The 21,279-nt window shown below is 42.5% G+C and overlaps 1 protein-coding gene across 5 annotated transcripts in view; it reads left to right on the top strand.

The window, feature by feature from the left end:
* Med23 (mediator complex subunit 23) overlaps positions 1 to 21,279 on the top strand; it is a 48,468-nt gene that overhangs the window by 16,790 nt on the left and 10,399 nt on the right. For all 5 annotated transcript variants that reach the window (XM_076928020.1, XM_076928019.1, XM_076928017.1 and 2 more), the window contains 13 exons: positions 1,449 to 1,649; positions 4,235 to 4,378; positions 5,470 to 5,615; positions 10,693 to 10,938; positions 12,347 to 12,489; positions 13,856 to 14,030; positions 15,084 to 15,247; positions 15,982 to 16,106; positions 17,149 to 17,354; positions 17,438 to 17,618; positions 18,804 to 18,974; positions 19,360 to 19,576; positions 20,965 to 21,201. In XM_076928020.1, coding sequence (XP_076784135.1) covers positions 1,449 to 1,649; positions 4,235 to 4,378; positions 5,470 to 5,615; positions 10,693 to 10,938; positions 12,347 to 12,489; positions 13,856 to 14,030; positions 15,084 to 15,247; positions 15,982 to 16,106; positions 17,149 to 17,354; positions 17,438 to 17,618; positions 18,804 to 18,974; positions 19,360 to 19,576; positions 20,965 to 21,201 — 2,356 coding nt within the window. The remainder of the gene's footprint in view (positions 1 to 1,448; positions 1,650 to 4,234; positions 4,379 to 5,469; positions 5,616 to 10,692; positions 10,939 to 12,346; positions 12,490 to 13,855; positions 14,031 to 15,083; positions 15,248 to 15,981; positions 16,107 to 17,148; positions 17,355 to 17,437; positions 17,619 to 18,803; positions 18,975 to 19,359; positions 19,577 to 20,964; positions 21,202 to 21,279) is intronic.

Here is a 21,279-nt window from a genome sequence, read left to right as displayed (position 1 = left end):
GTTTTAAAAACCAAAAATTCCTACTGGAAATCCTGGCTTTCCTTCTTTTCACAGATTTTTCTGACTCTTGCATCCTTTGAGTGATCTCGCTGTAAACGTGTGTTGTCTGACACCTTTCTGAGGTTGTTGGTGGTTGGCAGAACTAGTAAATTTCAAGCCCTGTACACAGTAGCTGCATGCTGACTTGAGAGCTAGTCTGTAGTGTTGTCTGTTGCACTTTGCTCTGCTTCGTCCTGATAGTTATGTTTGGAGGAGAAGTGCTGGAGTCTAAACTGGTGGCGTTAACACTGCTATTCGTAAACCTGTAACGTGGTTCAACTGTGATCATGGCCTTGTGGTTTTGGGAAAATAGAATATGAAACTACCATCGATGCTTACTTGTGGGGGTAGATGTTTGTTGTATTTGCATGCATCAAGAACGTGCAGCTATAACGAGCTTTACAGCCTGGAGCTGCGGAGCATGCAAAGGGGAGGCAGTGGGGCGTTTTGTTTCCTTCCAAATTTGTCCCCATTTTGCATTTTTCTATAAATTCAAGAAATCATATCCCTTTTTCATGGCAAAAGACATCAATAATTAAATCTAAAGTACAGGGAAAATCATCTATATTTTAATAATTGTGTTCACTAGAAAGGCTTGCAACTGCCTGCTACTGAATGATACATATATTTATTTAAAAAAAAAAAAAAAAACGTGAAGATGCTTTTAAAATATGGCTTAACCCTTTTGGTAAAAGCACATTATACATCATTTTGACAAGCACAAATCTTTTTGCCTCTAGAAAGGGAAGTTGCATTTTCATTGTTAGTGTTTAAACCGACTCTTCTTGTTTTAGATTTTACAGTGATCTAATTTAAAGTTAAAGCTGCATCGTGTTGGCCTGCAGAGGAGGGACGAGCAGATGTGGCTCTGGGATCCATTGCTTTTTAGTTATGGAGGAGGCTTCCATTTCAGTACAGCACTATTGTCACATGTGACAAGCAGAGTTGCCTCTCTTTGTGAGGGAACTGTAAACTTAATCACTTTAAAACACACAGGTTTACATTATTGCCTCATTTTCTTTTTCTCAATCTTTACTCTCTGGGGATTCAGGCCTTTCAGTTTTCAAGTTAGATTGCAAAAATAATACCATCTTTCTCTCACATCCACCCCCTCTGACCTGTTGTCCTAAGAACGGAATCTACAGTGCTTTGGTGGCCTTTTGTTAAATTGAAGTAATTCTGTATCAAAATTAAAAATTCATTGGAAGTGGAAGATATGAAAAAATGCCTCCATGGATCCCTCCTCTGTGCTAGTAAGACAGGCTGCAGCTTTAATCAGCTAGATCTAACCGTACCCTCAGCTCCATCCTGTGCTTCGTGGCCTCCTTATGATTGATGCCTGTTGACTGCTGACTTGTGTAACTAAGCGGGAGGCTTTTGGAATACTGTGTTTAATCTCTGCCCTACAGCACAAGCAACGCTGCCCTGTGCTGGAGGACCAGTTGGTGGACCTGGTGGTGTACGCCATGGAGAGGTCTGAGAGCGAGGAGAAGTTTGACGATGGGGGAACCAGCCAGCTCCTGTGGCAGCACCTCTCCAGCCAGCTCATTTTCTTTGTGCTTTTCCAGTTTGCCAGTTTCCCACATATGGTCCTCTCTCTCCACCAGAAGGTATGATCAAAGTGCGCTTCTCAGAGCCACTACACCTGCTCCTTACTATGGCTTGGACGGCTTTGAGCACTCCCGGCTCGTGGGTTCAGAGGGGACAGAAGGCAGAGCCCTAATGTTGCTTTTGTTCAGTTTGTTTGTTTGTTTGTTTGTTTGCTTTAAGACTGGGTCTCACATGTTACCTGACTTGTCTAGAACTCACTATGTAGACCAGGCTAGCCCCAAGCTCACAGAGACCCAACTGCCTCTGGCTCCCAAGGACTGGGATTAAAGGCATGTGTCCTGTGTCCAGTTTCTGTAGAGCCTTTATGTTTTTTTTTAACTTTACACTTTTCTTTCTGAACTATAAACTCTCACTCATCTGTCACTCATTTTACATATACCCACAATCCAGCACACATGCTACAAAATGAAAAGACATTGTAGTACCACCAAGGAGTCTTACACTAGAGGGGAATGGGTGTGTGTGTGTGTGTGTGTGTGTGTGTGTGTGTACACAAATACACACAGATACAGAACTAGGCATCTCCCCCAACCCCTCCTCGTCATCCATTGCTGTGATAAAATACCATGACCAAAAGCGGTTAGGGAAGGACAGGGTCTATTCCGTCTTACAGTTACAGCTTACAGTCTACCATAAAGGGAACCCAAGGCAGGAAACCAGGACCAGAAATGAGAAATGGATGCAGAGGTCATGGATGAATGCAACTAACAGGACAGCTTTTTTTAGCCTGCTTTCTTATCCAGCCCAGGACCATTTGTGCAGGGTGCTGCCCCTAGAAGGCTGGGACCGCCCATATCAATCATTAATCAAGACAATATCCCACAGAGTTACCTACAGGCCAGTCTTATGAAGGCATTTTGCCACTTGAAATTCCGTCTTCCCAGATGAATGTGGCTTGTGTCAGGTGACCAGAAACCCAGCCAGCACACCATGAAAGCATGTTTCCCACAGAGTGAGTAAAAAGCTATAGATGCTAAATGAAGACATGAGAACTAGCTTTATTGAAGAGATGATTAGCGCTTCAATGATAAATAGATGTTTCCCAAGAGGAAAACACAGCAAAGGACTTGCTAACAGCAGCATTAGTATTTGGAAAGATACAAAGTTGTATGAAAACGGGAAAAAAATAGATTCAGGAAGATATGAAGAAAGTGGGTAAGCAAAGATGGGCATGGACAGCTTCATGTGTCTACAGGAGCTTAGAGTTTCTTTTGACAGAGTGAAGAGTCGGAAAAAATAATCAGAATGGAAAAATTGTTGCTATTGTCAACATGGACTAACTTTACAGTATAGAGATAGATAGATATGACTAAAACAGAGATAGTGCAGTGTGTTAAACAGAGGATGATGAAGGTCTGAGCCATAGACAAGGTAGACAGACTGAAAAGTTGTATGAACCGAGGTGACTGGCAGGGAACAGAAGGCTTAGCAGGAAGTCACCAGGGATTGCTGGCTCACTGATTTCTATTTGAACAGGACAGGACAGTGAGTTCAAGAAAGGGGAGACAAATGGAAAAGTAAGTGTGGGGTAAGGTAGTGTCAGCTATGAGACCTTAGGCGCATCGAGCGGAAATAGTCAAGTGTACACCCATAACATCATGACAGCATGGATTCCTTCATACACATGTATGCATGCACACACATGCACGCACTCCTAAGTCTGTGCTTTGATGATTTCATATGCACATATAGTATATTCTGTTTGTTCTCAACCCTGACGCCCTCCCTCTTGTAGTAAACCAGAGTCTATCTCTGCGTGCGTGCGTGTGTCTGTGTGTCTGTGTCAGCTATCCAAGGTACACTCAGAGGGAAGGAAGTTAGAGCATAACTAGGAGGTCTAGAGACTTCTGCCTTTCCTGGTTGCAGTGAGTAAAATTTTTCTCTCCAGATAGGAGGTAGACCTCCCTGGGCTTGATAGAAGCAAGCACCAGGATGGGAGGTCCAAGAACCTCTTACCTACATAATATTGACCTTGATTCTCATGGGTTTTTTTATATGTGTAGTTTAAAGATGCATGGAAAAACATATAATATAGCAGACTGTGCATTTTATGTCATGCATTGAGACTCAGTAGTTACTGGACACTGAAGCTAAGATACTGACTTCCAAGCACATACACCAAGTGTGTCAGTTCCCGTTGCACACGTGACGATGCTTTAGCTAAGGAGCTTATGAGGAAGGCAGGCTTGCACACCAGTGAGCCTTTTTTGTCATTTCCGACTTTCCTATCCCTGGTCATTCAGCCAAGGTGCTTTTGTGCTTGTGGTAAGAGAGAACATCCTGGTGAGGGAGTATGTGTCTGAAGATGTTCATTACCTTAGCGTAGCCAGGAAGCAAGGAGAGAGAAGGGACCACTGACCAAACAGTCACTTCAGAAACATAACTCCCCTCACTAACTGCTGCCTTCTCAGCATTCCACCATCTTGCAACATCAGCATCAGCTGATGGCCAGACCTGAGTATATGAGCCTTTGTGGATCGTTTGAGCTCCAGATTATAACATCAGGGTGTTCTGTTAAAAACGCACCGCTTTCTACACCCGTGCCTTTAGTGAGTGTACACTTGTACTATAACATTTCTTACAGTTAGCAGGGCGAGGACTGATTAAAGGGCGAGACCATCTGATGTGGGTTCTACTGCAGTTCATTTCTGGAAGTATCCAGAAAAATGCACTTGCTGACTTCCTCCCCGTCATGAAGCTCTTTGACCTGCTGTACCCAGAGAAGGAAGTAAGTGTCCCTGAGTACTTAGCAGAATGATGAAGCTTGTCCAGTTTGTGTACATTCTGTGGAAAGAGGACTGGATCATAGTGTCTTCGTTTGCTATTCTGTGGCTCACTCCAATCAGTGGGCTGCACATTTAGTCTCTTTTGATGTTTGTTTTCTTGTATGTAAAACAAAGAAATTGAACAAGGTTATTTCCAGCATCTAGCTGAAGTCACAGTTTGAGTATTTGTAGAAAACTCTTCCTGTGTATTCTAAGTAGCTGTATAGCTTTAAAATGTTGTAATGCTCTTTTGATCTGCATAAATCACAAACTGGTCAAGAAATAAGTATGTGTTAGTACCTAGTTTTTGTTTGTTGTGTGGGTCTCATGGTGCCCCAACCCAGTTTTCTGTTATAATAACATGGTTGAGAAAAGCATAGTTTATTTTGATGGTTGCCATTTCCTAGCAACACTCTATGGACAAATTTTAAACTCAGGAGCATGGATAGAACACTAAGCGTTCATGTCCCTGTCACCGGGCATACTCCTGTTTCATGACGCATCTTTCTTGACTATTTTGCTGTTGTTGTCATTTTTAATGCTGGATAATTTTAATTTTAAAGTAGATTCCACCTATCTATAGTTCATGATTCTCATATTTTCCTAGTGTTTTTAATGCCTTTAAGATTGTATTTTACTTTTAAAATTAAATCACACAATGTATACATTAGGTGAACCACATTAACGTGTACAGTTGTGTTTTTGTTTGTGTGTTAAAAGTTGAAATACATTCGTGAGAATTACAAAATTTATCACAATTTGTTATGATTTTGGAGTATATTTAATTTTTCAAAATTAAATTTGTTCACTAGTTCTGTGATAGGGAAACCTTGGCTAAGCATCTTTTATTTTGTTAACAGGTAGAAACTTGCCAACAAGAGCATCTTTTTAAAGATTTTATGCTGTAAGGTCTCTCATTGTAATGTAGAATAGTCAAAGAGCGATTGGAGCTAAACTGAGCTAGGTGTTTTGAAGAGTTGCACCATAAAGGATTTCTGAGCTACACATGCTTATTTAATTCTCATTCATATGGAAGCTAATTACTATTTTTCAGTGTATCCCAGTTCCTGATATTAACAAACCACAGTCAACACATGCCTTTGCAATGACTTGTATTTGGATTCATCTTAATAGAAAAGCTCAAAATGACGACTCCGAGCTCCAGATCCCAATACCCCACTCCCTGAAGCTGCACCATGAGTAAGTCCATTGTCACGTGGAGCTTCATTGTCTTGTTTCGTTAATAGTGGCTTATGGACCAGTATTGATTGCAGTATTTCTGTGATGTTTGATGTCTCCCACATGACCCAGTAGGCTGATAGTTAATATATATGTTACAGTAAAAAACTGGACAAGGGCAACATCAGAAAACAACTTGAGCTAGCCTTCTCAGATGCTTGGGTGTTTTTCTATCCATTTTCAAGACTAATTCTGGTTTTGTATGTGTTACACTTTTGAATTATAACTTAAAGTATCTTATCTCTTACCAACATGAGAATATTTCAGGTTATCCCAAGTGCTCATGGTTTGGGCATGATCTGATTTAGGCATCTTTCACTCCCTGGGATGGCCAAAGAGAGGGAGCTGGTGTGGCTGGCATGTTCCTTGTGTGCCCCAGAGCTGGGATGACTCAGAGCAGATCCCCTTAGAGAGAACTGCCTGTCAGTCATGGTGTTAGGAGGTAGCAGACTTCTCTTCCAGGATGACCAGATCTCTTCATGAGCTTGTCCATGGTGAGCGCCATGTGGGTGGCTTTTATTTTATGAAATACCTGTAATCATCTTTTCATTGTGAAACCAATAATGAAGGCATTTGTTATTTAAGCAGATAATAAATAGAAATATTTTTCATCTGGAGAAAGCATAAACTAGCAGCTTGACAGCACACCTGAAAGCTCTAGAACAAAAAGAAGCAAATACACACAAGAGGAGTAGACGGCAGGAAATAATCAAACTCACGGCTGAAATCAACCAAGTAGAAACAGAAAGAACTATACAAAATATCAACAAAACCAGGAGCTGGTTCTTTGAGAAAGTCAACAAGATAGATAAACCCTTAGCCGGACTAACCAGAAGGCACAGAGACAATATCCAAATTAATAAAATTAGAACTGAAAAGGGAGACATAACAACAGAAACTGAAGAAATTAAAAAAAATCATCAGATCCTACTACAAAGGCCTATACTCAACAAAACTGGAAAATCTAGATTAAATGGACAATTTTCTACCAGACAGATACCACGTTCCAAAGTTAAATCAGGAGCAGATAAACCACCTAAACATTCCCATAACCCCTGAAGAAGTAGGAGCAGTCATTAAAAGTCTCCCCTCCAAAAAAAGCCCAGGACCAGATGGTTTCAGTGCAGAATTCTATCAGACCTTCAATGAAGACCTAATACCAATTCTCTTCAAACTGTTCCACAAAATAGAAACAGAAGGAACACTACCCAATTCGTTCTATGAAGCCACAATCATGCTCATACCTAAACCACACAAAGACCCCAACAAAGAAAGAGAACTTCAGACCAATCTCCCTTATGAATATCGATGCAAAAATACTTAATAAGATTCTGGGATTAAAGGCGTGCACCACCACTGCCCGGCTCAGCATTTTCAACAAATGGTGCTTGTTCAACTGGAGGACAACATGTAGAAGAATGCAAATTGATCCATTCTTATCTCCTTGTACAAAGTTCAAGTCCAAGTGGATAAAGGACCTTCCCATAAAACCAGATACACTGAAACTAATAGAAGAGAAGGTGGGAAAGACCCTTGAATACCTAGGCACAGGGGAAAAGTTCCTGAACAGAACACCAGTGGCTTATGCTCTAAGATCAAGAATTGACAAATGGGACCTCATAAAATTGCCAAGTTTCTGTAAGGCAAAGGACACTGTCCATAGGACAAAACAGCAACCAACAGATTGGGAAAAGATCTTTACCAGTCCCACATCCACTAGAGGGCTAATATCCAAAATATACAAAGAACTCAAGAAATTAGACTACAAACAACCAAATAACCCTATTTAAAAATGGGGTACAGAGCTAAACAAAGAATTCTCAACTGAGGAAACTCGAATGGCTGAGAAGCACCTAAAGAAATGCTCAGCATCCTTAGTCATCAGGGAAATGCAAATCAAAACAACCCTGAGATTGCACCTCACGACAATCAGAATGGCTAAGATCAAAATCTCAGGTGGTAGTAGATGCTGCCCAGGATGTGGAGAAAGAGGAACTCTCCTCCATTGTTGGTGGGATTGCAAAGCTGGTACAACCACTCTGGAAATCAGTCTCAAAGTTACTCAGATAATTGGACATAGCATTACCTGAGGACCCAGCTATACCACTCCTTGGCATATACCCAGAAGACGCTCCAACATATAACAAGGACATATGCTCCACTATGTTCATAGCAGCCTTATTTATAATAGCCAGAAGCTGGAAAGAACCCAGATGTTCTTCAACAGAGGAATGGATACAGAAAATGTGGTACGTTTACACAATGGAGTATTACTCAGCTATTAAAAACAATGAATTTGAGAAATTCTTAGGTTAAATGGATGGAACTAGAAAATATCATCCTGAGTGAGGTAACCCAATCACAAAAAAAACACACATGGTTTTCACTCACTGATAATTGGATATTAGCCCAGAAGCTTGAAATAGCCAAGATTCAACTCACAGACCACATGAAGCTCATGAAGAAGGAAGACCAAGTGTGGGTGCTTTGGTCCTTCTTAGAAGGAGTGACAAAATACTCAAGGGAGCAAATATGAGACAAAGTGTGGGACAGAAACTGAAGGAGGGGCCGTCCAGAGACCATTCCACCTGGGTATCCATCCCATGTGCAGTCACTGAAGGTAGATGCTGATGTGGATGTCAGGAAGTGCATACTGACAGGAGCCTGATATAGCTGTCTCCTTAGAGGTCTGCCAGAGCCTTACATATACAGAGGCAGATGCTCACAGCTAACCATTGAACTGATCATGGGCTTCCCAGTGGAGGAGTTAGAAGACTGAAGGAGCTAAAAGGGTTTGTGGCCCCATGAGAACAACAATACCAACCAACCAGAGCTCCCAGGGTCTAAACCACCAGCCTGGGAGTACATAGGGACCCATGGCTCCAGCTGTATATGTAGGGGAGGATGGCCTTGTTGGACATAAGTGGGAGAGGAGGTCCTTGGTCCCATGAAGGCTGGACGCCGAGTGTGGGGGAATTCAAGGCTGGGGAGGTGAGAATGGGAGGGTGGGTGGGGGCATATTCTCATAGAAGCAGGAGGAGGGGCGATGGGATAGGGGATACCTGGGGAGGGGGCAGGAGGAATGGGGTAAGGGGATAACATCTAAAATGTAAATAAAATATCCAATTAAAAAAAAAAAAGAGCATGTGGGATCCACAAGGGCATTTTCTTGTTTTTGATAGAAGACACTTGAGACTACAGAAATGCTAATAGAAATACTGGAGAAATAGTAGATAATGTGATTAGCTCACACGTGCTGGGCGCTGGCTAAGTACTTCTTATGCATAATCTCACTGAAGCCTCACAGCATCCCTGTAAGATGCTGCCTTTATTATCCCTGTCTCACAGTTGAAGGCTTGGGGGAGCAGAGGTATCGAAAGGCCTGCCCAGTGTCTCACAGATGATAAGTGACAGAGCTAGAATACAAGCCCAGGATGCAAGAGCTCTTGCTTTTAATTTCTCTTCCCCAGCGATAAAGAGGTTAAAACGGCAGGTGTAGGGTTGATCACAAATGTTCCAGAAGTGGAGAAAGTTCCAGAAGTACTGGCCTTTGACAGCCCACTTCTCAGTGCTAACAGCAGGTGAGGAGCAACACCTGAGGCATAGCTACTCAGACATGTGGGCTCTTTGGTGAACTGTTGAGGGAGACGTTTATGATGGCCTGCATCTTGTTGTAATCTAATGCCCGATCATACGCTGAATGTGAAAGGATGGACTGCGGTAAGGAAGCCTAGGAAAATAGGAAAGATTCAGAACAGTAGGCACGATAATCGCAGGAACAAACTCTGCTGAGAGCCCACTTAAGCCTGGTGACCATGAATTTAAAGTAGAACCAACACACTGGGTTGTGTGAGTTTCTCCAGCAGCGAGCAGCTGTGGGTGGAATAATAGCAGCTAACTTAATTGAATACCTAGCATGTGTGACGACACATTGTGCTAAGTCCTTTACATGTGTTACCTTATGAAATGTGCTCAGTAACTATGAAATACATTCAAGTGCTGGCTTGAAGAAGTCTTTTAACTCATATTATTTCAAATACAGCTGGAATTTTCTTTTCCTGTCACACCCTCAACCAGAAAGTCCCCTTGACCCTTTCCTAGTACTTTTTGGATTGTACCTTCTCCTCTTTCCCAGAGACACCTCTGGTCGTTCTCCCTGACTCCAAGCCTAAACAACGGCAGCTCTCTCCTACTTCGCCTTTCTTCTCCAGCACTGTCCTGTTCCAGTGCCTTTCACATGGCCACTCGAGTAATCTGCTTTAAGGACAATAATATCTGCTCAAAGCATTGACAATATGTGACTTCTCAGTAGCAATGCTTAAATGGCACATTTATATTACCATATTCTCCAAGGAGAGTCCCCAGAGAGCATCAGAGGAGACGGCAGAAAGAATGTAAACAGTGGAGGATGAGGAAGCGCTTGGTGAAGCATTGTCATCCAGATATTTGAACTATGAGCACAAAGCAGCTGTAGAAGAAAGAATAAATCTGCAAACTATCCATTGTGCATAGAGGACATGCCTCTGACGCCATAGTCCTTCATGAGGAGCAAATGCCTGTCAATGAATGCTGGGTGGAGGGCTAGTGGTTTTCCTAGTATAACTATAGGGAGACCATACACAAAAGGCAGTTCAGAAGGAAATGAAGGAGGATACCAGTGGGTAATTGGTGTAGCTATAATTATACCACATTGAAAGCATATTAAACTGTCAAAAGTAAAGGAAAAAATCTAACTAGAAAAAAGAAGTATTTTCCGTTAATTTGTGAGTTATTCATTCTCTGAAACTTAGCCTAAAATAGCGCATTGTGTATAGTGTATATATTTGACAAATATCCAGTAATTGTTAACTTAGGATGAAGTCCCATCTGCAGTATTACCCAAGCGTTAATACATACAGTCACTGTGTATTTCACGGGAAACTGTAGTGTCTCTAAGAATGAAGAGAGCACTAGCACTTGCATGTGATTGAAATCACTAAAATGCAAATTAACTTCATGGATGTTATTTGTGTTTTTCTGTTTAAATGTGATACTTTAGGTTCCTACAGCAGAGTCTGAGAAATAAAAGTTTGCAGATGAATGACTATAAGATCGCCCTGCTGTGTAATGCGTATTCCACAAATTCAGAGTGTTTTACGTTACCTATGGGCGCTCTGGTCGAAACTATTTATGGAAATGGGATTATGAGAGTGCCTCTCCCTGGGACAAGCTGTTTGGCCTCGGCATCAGTAACTCCCTTACCAATGAACCTCCTGGATTCACTGACAGTGCATGCCAAGATGAGGTGTGTTCTTTTTCTTTATCTGGGAATTGATAGAAAAACATCTGATACGGTTTTGTGATTATAGGTATGCATGTGTACATGTGTGTGTGTGGTCTGTGCATTTAAGAATGATTTCTTCTCAAAAATGAATGTTGCTAGCTATAAACGCTGTAGACTGCAGAGGAGCAGGAGGCAGATGTGACTTTATCCTTTTCACAAGAAAATGGAAAAACATTTTTGCATCTTTTTTTTCAGTAAGTAAATTTATGATTTTATATATTGTGGACAAAAGTGTGCTATTATATCTTGTTGTTCTCCTATAATAAACATCTTTTCATGTGATTTTCATGTGATTTTCATCCAAAACAGTTTTGGATTGCTACAACAAAGTTTCTTAGGAAGCTTGAGTGTCCGCTCTCCATTGCTGGGCATCAAGGGTTTGGTGGCATCTTCGCATTAAGGAGATGTTGATGAAGGTCGCCTTAACACTAGTCCCTGTGACATCTCTAGTTGCATTTGCTTTCGCCTTTTTCTTACAGTTTTTACTAAACAGTTTTCTGAAAGGAGAATTGTTGTGTTCTGGAATTTAAAATGTGAAGGCTTTTGCCTTATTGAATTACACACAGGGACGCTTTTAGAGTTGTGTTTGTTTCTTGGAAGGCAGAAAAGCTTCTGTTGGCACTAGACCTCAAGTGTCCAGGGTAGCCGGCCTGGGACTGTAGCGAAGCCTGGCACAGCACGCTGAGAAGTGGGTGTTAGTGCACACGGAGGCCAATGTGTAGAGGCACACAGCGAGTCTCTGAGAAGACCCAGGCAATCCGGAAATGGCTGTGCTCTCAAGTTTTAAGTACTGTCACAAATGTAAGGCAGCACTGTGTGTAGGCCAAAGAAAACTTGTCTGTAGCTCCCCAGATACAGAGTCAGCTCTACAAAAGCCATGCTTATTCCTTTCCAATGGAACACATTGTGACAGACCATGTGTTACTTTACTTGCATCTGTGACAAATTTGAGCAAAGCCCTGCTAGAAGCAAGCACATGGGTCTTAGCAATAATTTATTAAATAATTTTGTGATGAATGTGATAAACATTGCTCCTCGAAGGTACTTACTGTTAGAGAGGAGAAGCTGGCTAAAGCAACTCAGTCACACTCGTATTGTTTGTATGGAGGCCTTGTTTTGCCCTGAGCAGAAGGATCCCTATGCGGTCGGGCGTATCCCAGCTACTGTGCCCCAGCCCTGAAGTACTGTAGAAAGGCAGATGTTTCCAGTTGTCAGAGCTCACTGACAAGTTCCCAGTACAGCTTCAGCTTGTTAGTGAGCCAAGTATGTGGAACCATTGCATTTGAGATTCCTCAGTGCCCGCTGCTGAGAACAGCAACTCCTGTGTTTATAGACGCCGGTTCTCAGTCTCCTCTCCTTTCCTCCTCAGCCTTATTCACAGCATTGCAACCAGAGTGATAAAACTGGCTCATACCAAATCCAATGTCGCACTGGCCCCAGCCCTGGTGGAAACTTACAGCCGTCTACTGGTCTACATGGAAATAGAGTCTTTGGGCATCAAAGGATTTATCAGTAAGACAAACTTTGCTGCTTTTTCTAATGATTAACAAGTCAGTAATTCAAGGAGCGGTCCTCCAAGTGCTGAGGGGCAGCAGGGAGCGAGTCCCTGAAATCCTGAGGCCAGCCTGCTGACACAGGACAGGGAGGAAGCAAGTGATGGGACAGGCGATGGGTGCTGTGGGGAGGCAAAGGACAGAACAGGCCTCCCCTCAGTGTCTGAGGAAGGAGGGAGCATGGCAAGAAACGGGAATGCTGCTCAGAAGGCCCGACCAGGATGGGTTCTCTCTTGCGAATGCGTTCTTGTATGCAGCACTGCTGCTGTGAGGCGAGCCTGAGTGGCTGAAGGAAGGAGTTGTCATACGGTGCAGAGGGCAACGTGTTAGTGTTTAGTGATTCTGAACAATAGGTGCTTTCTGACTGGAGACACTTTTCTGATCATTTCACCAGTAGTATGAGTTTTAGCCATAGTAACTCTTTTTCCCATAGTAACTCTTTTCTTTTGGATAAAAGAAAGAATGAACAAGGAAAGCCATTAGGTTTTTTGTTTTGGTCTCAGTTTTGGCTTTTTTGAGATAGTGTCTCCTGTTGTCCAGTCTAAGCTGGCCCCGACTCCTTATGTAAGTGAGTCTGGCCCTGAGCTCTTGCCTCTTGTCTCTGCCTCCCAAGTGCTGGAATTGTGTGCCCCTCTGGCTGGCTTTGCTTGGCTTTGCTCTCTCTCGCTCTCTCGCTCTCTCGCTCTCTCGCTCTCTCGCTCTTGCTCTCGCTCTGTTTGTTTCTTTTCTCTTTCTTTCTTTCCTTTCTTTCTTTCTTTCTTTCTTTCCTTTCTTTCTTTCTTTCTTCTTTTTTGGTGTTAAGAAGTGGATCTGTTTTAGTTACTAGTTGGAATGGTGGACACCTGTAGTCTCAGCTGAGGATGTTGAAGCACGAGAATTACTGAATGTGAAAGTTCACTGCTAGCCTGGGTAGTGGAGCCCTTGGGTTCAATTGCCTGTGGGGGTGGGGGGGTGGAATATCATATTCAAAAGTCGGAAACCTTGACTCTATAAAAGTATCCAAAAGGTAACCGAGGTGTGAGGCAGATCAGAAGGGCTTTTATGGTTTTGGTTGGTGGGGTTTTGTTTTATTTTTGTGTGGTTGCTTTCGTTTTATTTTTCTACATTAACTGGAGCCTGACAGGTCAAACTCTAGAAAGGAAAGATAAACTCAGTGTGTATTTAGGCTCTGGATTTTTTGCTCCTACAAGTGGAAATATGTATATACTTGTGTGTGTGTGTCTGTGTTTATAGTCATATTTTCGCATACATCCTGAGTGACATTCTTCAGATATATACAGGGATGTCCTTTTACTAATTGGTACCTGGAATTCTGGCTCTGGTAGGTCAGCTCCTGCCCACTGTCTTCAAGTCCCATGCCTGGGGCATCCTGCACACGTTGCTGGAGATGTTCAGCCACCGAATGCACCACATTCAGCCGCATTACCGAGTTCAGCTTCTGAGCCATCTTCACACACTGGCTGCAGTCGCACAGACCAACCAGAACCAGCTTCACCTGTGGTGAGTGAGTAGCCTGCAGGCTGCCTCCCCTGGGGTTTAGACCCCCGTGCGTGGAAGTAGGGATCTGAATCTCTTGTTTTTCTTATTTGCTGTAACATTTAAATTCTGCTTCTAAGATTATAATTCCAGAGAAAGAGTGGAATCCAAGATTTTAAAAGAAATTAAATTTACATATGTTTCAAGTCATGGTTAAAGTATTTTATGGGAGGCAGAGATCTATCTCTGAGAGTTCAAGGCCAGCCTGGTCTACAGAGTGAGTCCCAGGACAAGCCAAGGCTATTATACAGAGAAACCCTGTCTTGAAAACCAAAAAAGGTATCATTTCAATTTTGATTTAAGTGAAAACATATTTGAGATGAAAATCTGTAACTTAATGCAAGAGGGGACACAGTCTCATGTAGCATAAGCTGACCTTGAATTTATTTTTGTAGCCAACAGAAGATACAAATTCTTCATCCCCCCGCCTCTGCCTCCTAAATGCTGACTCTCTTAGAATTCTATTGCTGTGAAGAGACACCATGACCATGGTAACTCTTATAAGGGAAAAGCATTTCATTCATGCTGGCTTACAGTTCAGAGCTTTAGTCCATTATCATGAAGGGAAGCATGCTGGCATATGGGCAGACAGTACTGAAGGACCTGAGAGTTCAGCCTATGAGGCCTCAAAGCCCACCTCTTAATCACACATCTCCTCCAGGGAAACCACATGTGCTCCAAGGCCCCACCTCCTAATAGTGCCACTCCCTATGGACCCCTGGAAGCCATTTTTATTCAAACCACCATACTGACTCTGGAAGTGTATGCTACCTACCTAGTGATGAGGTAATTACTGAAGTGCTGTCTATCTAGGAGAAGCGTTTTCTTCCAGCCTACAGGCTCTCTTTTGTCAAATGTGTACGGAGGTCAGCTGCTTCGCATTGTAAAAATTAGCATCAAAGAGGGAGGTTACTTATATCAAAGAAGGGAAATGTGCCATCTTTGTGTTGTTACATGTTCATAACTCTGCAATTGGATCTGCTGACATACATGTGAAGTGTGTGTTCCTGCTTTCAGCGTGGAGAGCACAGCACTGAGGCTCATCACTGCCTTGGGGAGCTCAGAGGTCCAGCCACAGTTCACACGCTTCCTCAATGATCCCAAGACAGTGTTGTCGGCAGAATCTGAAGAACTGAACCGAGCCTTGATCCTCACGTTGGCCAGAGCCACCCATGTCACAGGTAGAGATGCTCCCTGCAAGGGCCGTTAGCTGACACTGTGCAGCTCCTCTCAGGTCACTGTGAGAGCACATGCTAAGGAGGTGCCTTCAGGAGAAGCCAGCCAGTACATAGCTATGAACACATCAAATCCCTGAAAGGACAGAAGGACTAGGTATAGCAGCATAAGCCTGTAATCCTAGCACTTGGAGAGTTTGAGGCAGGAGGATCGCAAAGTTTAGGTAAGCCCAGACTTTATTGCAAGACACTATCTCAAAAATGAAAGGAAGGAAAGAAAGACACTGGCAACGGCTAGAGATCAGTGGACCGCACTTTGAGAGTTGTTTGTTCAAAAAAGGAAAGAAAAGATACCAGATTTATCATTTCAACTCCATTTTTGTAAACCGTTATTTCTGTAAGTAAACATCTCTGATTTAGAGATCCACTTGGGACATACAGGGCATCTAGTCTGACATCTGCTTCTTCAGTCCCATTCTCTTGGCCCAGGAAAGACTGTATCAAAAATAAAAAAGATTCTAAAGTCCTTGTTGTCTCTTTACTAATTGTGCTCATATCTTCTAATAAAAAGTCCAGGTCACTCCTAGTTATTCTCACAGGAAGAGTGTAGGTCCTCAGTAAAATACAGGTAAGCAGCGAGCATCCCGCACTAAAACGCCTCAGTGGACACGCTTGCTGTTGCTTGCTTTGACAGTATGTATCTGTGGTCACAGAGATCTAACTCACGGTTGTCTGTTTAGATTTTTTTACAGGATCCGATTCAATACAGGGAACTTGGTGTAAAGACATCCTTCAGACCATCATGAACTTTACTCCTCATAACTGGGCTTCACACACCCTCAGCTGTTTTCCAGCCCCTCTGCAGGTAATAGCATTCTGAATTACATATTAAATACATAGTGATCTTTTCTTCTAGTCACTGTGGCTTTCTAGGGAGTTCTTGACTTGGTAATAGCTAAAGAAAATTAGCTATTACCTTTTTGAAAAGTCTTCTCTTTACTTCCCAAATCTCTTAAATTGCTTCTCATTCTATTGAGGATTAACTGGGTTTCTGAAAATGTAATTATTATGGCTTCATTTTTTTTAAAGGAACAGTTTTAGAATCTCATAAGAGTTAACACATTACCTGAAAAATTCTTTTCTAACACTAAGATGGAGAAGAATAAGCTTCAATGAAACCTCCTAGAGCACAGAGATACTAGATTTGACTGTGTTGATTTTTTTTTTTTTTTTTTTTTTAACTTCACAACAAAATGATACCTGTGGCTCTGTAAAAAAGAGGCAAATCTCGTCGTGTGTCCTCTCAGAGGTGTATGGGGCAATCCTCGTGTGTCCTCTCAGAGAAGGTCATGGCATGGCAGACATAGATTCCATGGCTTCAGTGAAGCTAAACTGTTGGTTCTCACATATCAGATGGATCCAGAAGGTTTGGCAAGCCACAGATTCTGGATCCCAGCCTCAGAGCTTCTGGTTGAGCAGATCTAGGGTAGGGCCTGAAGACTGACTGAGCATGCGCCTCAGGGACCATAATCAGAATCACTGATCTGTGATAACTGATTTTTCTTATGGAGATAGATACTGCATATGTAACCTGAGAAGACATTTCTTTTTCTTCCTTCCCTTCTCTAAGAGATTAGCATAACATGATTGAAGAGACTTTGGATCAAGCTTGCTTAGAATTTCTGTTTAGGAATTAGAAAAGAGAGACTTAGAGTTGCTAGGCCAGCCTGTAACAAACAGTCAGGCTTTTGTACTGCGCGACTCAAGGACACTTAGTTTTGTAAGATTCATAGATACACAGTGAGATACTTGTTCTGCCAGAGCCAAATCAGACCAAATTTGTCACCTCCGATTGCCCACTGTTATGTTTTCTGTATCAGTGACCTGACTTCTGTTCTTCCTTTTAGGCGTTCTTCAAGCAAAATAATGTGCCCCAGGAAAGTCGCTTTAACCTGAAGAAGAACGTGGAGGAGGAGTACAGGAAGTGGAAGTCAATGACTGACGAAAATGAGATCATCACGCAGTTCTCCGTGCAGGGTTTCCCTCCGCTCTTCCTCTGCCTCCTCTGGAAAATGCTCCTGGAAACGGATCGCATTAGTCAGATTGGGTACAAGTAAGCCAGAAGCCTCAGCTGTCCGTCTGCTTGGCGTCAGTGGTGTCCATACAGGAGCTCAGTTCTCACTCTTTGTCTCCTAGGGTACTAGAGAGAATTGGGGCCAGGGCCTTGGTGGCCCACGTGAGAACATTTGCAGACTTCTTGGTGTACGAGTTCTCCACATCAGCAGGAGGGCAGCAGCTCAACAAATGCATTGAGATTCTCAATGACATGGTGTGGAAGTATAACATTGTCACGCTGGACAGACTAATTCTCTGCCTGGTAAGAGTATGTTTCTAAGCCTCCTTTCCTGCTTTGATCGCATTGTGTGAGTGGGAGGCCGGTTTGGCTTCAGAGAATTAATGGATTTATGCTGTGCTTAAGCTTCCTTAAAGAAGAAGGACTTTCTGAAATCTTTTATTTTTTAAGTGCATGTTCAGTGATTAGTATTATATCCACAGACACAAAACTGAATAGATTTTTCTGGCCTTGTTATGCTTTGAAATACAAATGGTTGATTCTCAGAGGTTATGGGTCAAGAAATAGTGAAAAGCTATTGCCTTTCTCTGTAGAGTGCTAGCTGGTGAATCATTCTCTTCAGTGGTCAGGAGTCTGTTTCTTGTGTACCCAGCATCCTCCCTTGGCTTCTGCCTGTTAGTGTGTCTCAAAGGTCGCTAGTTCATTTGTTTGTTTTATGGTTTATGGTTTGTTTTTATTTTTATGTGCATGAATGTTTTGCTTGCACTTGTTTTTGTGTACCACGTGTGCAGTGTACATGGAAGCCAGAAGAGGATGTCAGATCACCTGGAACTTGAGATACAGAAAGTTCGGGGAAGCCCTGTAGGTGCTAAGAATCAAACCCACATTGCCTGCAAGAACAGCCAGTGCTCCAAACTCTGAGCCAACACTCCAGCCCTTCAAGCCTTATGAAAAGACTTAATTAGACTAGGAAATTTTATACTTTTTAAAAATCAGTAGTGCCTGGGTATATTGGCACATCCCTGTAATCCCAGCAGATACAGGGGGATTGTCATAAATTCAAGGCCAGGCTGGTCCACATCGAGAGCCCAAGGCCAGCCAGGGCATGCTGGTAGCACTTACAGTGGCTTAGTTCATTAACACTGACCTCTTGTCTGTGACGAATAAACATACAGGTAGTTGTAGTGTAGTAGGGGGACTAAGACAAGTTTACCCAGAAAAGGTAATGTAGTGATGTAGGGAAATAGCATCAGAAAATGGCAGGCACCACATGACCCTGAATGATGTATCATCAAAGAAAGGTTTACCTTAAGGTGAACATTCCTAGCAGGAGGAATAGTGAACCACAGATAGGCCAAAAAGGATCAAATAATCTTTAGGAATACTGAAAAATTGGTTTGGGGTAGACCAGACATGTAAGGAAATAGTAATAACATAATTTTATACAGATAGGACAAGTTGACTTATTTTTTCTGTTTATTTCCAAAGGCTATGCGTAGTCATGAAGGGAATGAAGCCCAGGTTTGTTATTTCATAATTCAGTTGCTGTTGCTCAAACCAAATGACTTCAGAAACCGAGTGAGTGACTTTGTGAAGGAGAATTCCCCAGAGCACTGGCTGCAGAGTGACTGGCACACCAAGCACATGAGCTACCACAAGGTACCCACTCTGACTGGTGTGGGTCACCCTCCAAAGCAGCAGCAGGAGTGGCTGCTTGATTGGGCTGTTTGCATTGTGGGGCTGGTGGTTTCTTCATGGTCTATGGAAGCAAATTAGTCGTGAAGTTATGCTGATGAATAAGAGTAAGTGTACTTTTAATCGACATAATTCGGTATCACATGAAGATAGCAATAATAAATTAGTATGGTATGACTCTTGGGGAGCTGGGGTGTTGCTGATTTAGGGAGCATGTGCTTTGCTCAATACCAAAAAAAAAATGCAAAATATTTTTTATTTGAAAGTTAATATTTTCATTTTTTTTCATAGTTTTTTTAAGCTTGCTTTTTGGAGATACTCTAATAAATGTCTGTCTCCTCACCTACAGAAATATCCCGAGAAGCTGTATTTCGAAGGCCTGGCAGAACAGGTTGACCCTCCTGTACCAATCCAATCCGCCTATCTTCCCATTTACTTTGGGAATGTATGTCTCCGGTTTCTTCCAGTATTTGATATAGTAATCCACAGGTTTTTAGAGTTGCTTCCAGTGTCCAAATCACTAGAGACTCTCCTGGATCACCTAGGGGGCTTATATAAATTCCATGGTGAGTTTGTTCAGCTTGTAATGACACCTTTATGAACAGATAAGCTGAGCACTGCCATGTGGTAAAAGTGGTTCTGCAGGTTTGAAGTGCTGCAGGGTGAAGTTATACAGGTGTCGTAAGATGCACAGCATAGAGCCACGCGGTTTCTCTATTAACAAAGTAGATCTTGGCAGGCTTCTGAGAGGTGCAGTTTGAACTTTTGATATACACAATTTGTATGATCAGGAGGGATGTAAGCGTCATATGAGTCATAAGGGGTCTTTTGGGGAAACTGGTGGTGGGAAAAAAGGCCTATTTGAAGGGCGGTTGCTTCATTGGACTGAATTAAGAATGTTTATCTGTGAGCTTCACAGTAAGGCCAGGAAAGGAAACACACACCTGACTGCAGGTCACGTTAAATGCCAGTTTCAGTTTTATAACCTAAAGATGGTGGTCTTGGAAGTCACCAAGTAAGTTGGGTATGTGGAAGTCACTGCTTTAGAATGATGAGATCAGGTGTGGCTCATAGCATATCTCAAAACTACCCCACAGCTCTGTGGGTATTGGCCTCTCAAAAAGCCATGGGCCATGTGATGAAGACATGGGAGCCAGGAGCACGATCTGCTGGCCTATGCTTGCTTAGGAGACGATTGAAAGTCTGGTCTTAAGACTGGGAACCAGAGCATGGTACAGCCCATGACACAAATGTGAAAGCCACTGCAGAGAAAAGTGTCCAGTGGCAGCTACTGGTTCCTTGACCTACAACATCTTCCTTAAAAGCAGTATTTTACTATACAGAGTAAAATACTCAAGGGAGAATGCCTTTATAAACAGTACTCTGGATTAGGAGACGTGGGAACACATTATCTAATGGGTATGCAGTAAAAAGGCCCACTGTGTGTGCAGCTGCCACTGTCACAGTTGCCTACGTGGCCATCAGATGTCACTCTGGTTTTTCACTGTTTGACATTTGTTTTGTTTTGTTGTAAGTACATTGCAGCATTCTGTACCTGGGTCTTTCTTCCATCTCCTGGGCTGAGGTTGGTCATTAACATCAGGATGTGAAGACCTTTGCTTCTCTCTGTGATAATTTCTCAGTCCTTTGTTTGACAAACTGGGAACAGTGGGAATAGGACTGCACTTGACATTTGTTGCTTTCTATAATTTTTGTACAGTAAATTTGCAGAAGTGAAATTGTCTACTCAGGATGACCATTCTTACGCATAGTGTGTATTATTAGGAATCTGCTGCCTGATTTAGGATGAAAGTGCTCCCTGAATGCAGTGGTCCAGAATGTGAAGTAATGTCTTAGTCCTCTGAGCTGTTTTAGATAGTCATGGAAGCACAGAATTCACTTTCATACTTGTCAGTAACCTGATAAACATGCTGAGCTGTTTTTTTCTTGGCAGACCGACCAGTGACTTATCTATATAATACTCTGCACTATTATGAAATGTGCCTGAGAAACCGTGACCATCTCAAACGAAAACTTGTCCACGCAATAATTGGCTCCCTCAAAGAAAACCGGCCACAGGGCTGGTGTCTCAGCGATACCTATCTGAAGCATGCTATGAATGCACGGGAGGACAACCCCTGGGTTCCTGAGGACTCCTACTACTGCAAGCTGATTGGCCGACTGGTAGACAATATCCTTTCTTCTATCATGTTTCTTCCAGACGTTCCATAAATAGCAGTATTTTTAGCTTATAAGAGCAGTTTTTAAC

Source organism: Arvicanthis niloticus, chromosome 30 (genome assembly GCF_011762505.2).
Source record: "Arvicanthis niloticus isolate mArvNil1 chromosome 30, mArvNil1.pat.X, whole genome shotgun sequence".
Lineage (NCBI taxonomy): Eukaryota > Metazoa > Chordata > Mammalia > Rodentia > Muridae > Arvicanthis > Arvicanthis niloticus.
This window is presented reverse-complemented; position numbering and strand designations above follow the sequence as displayed.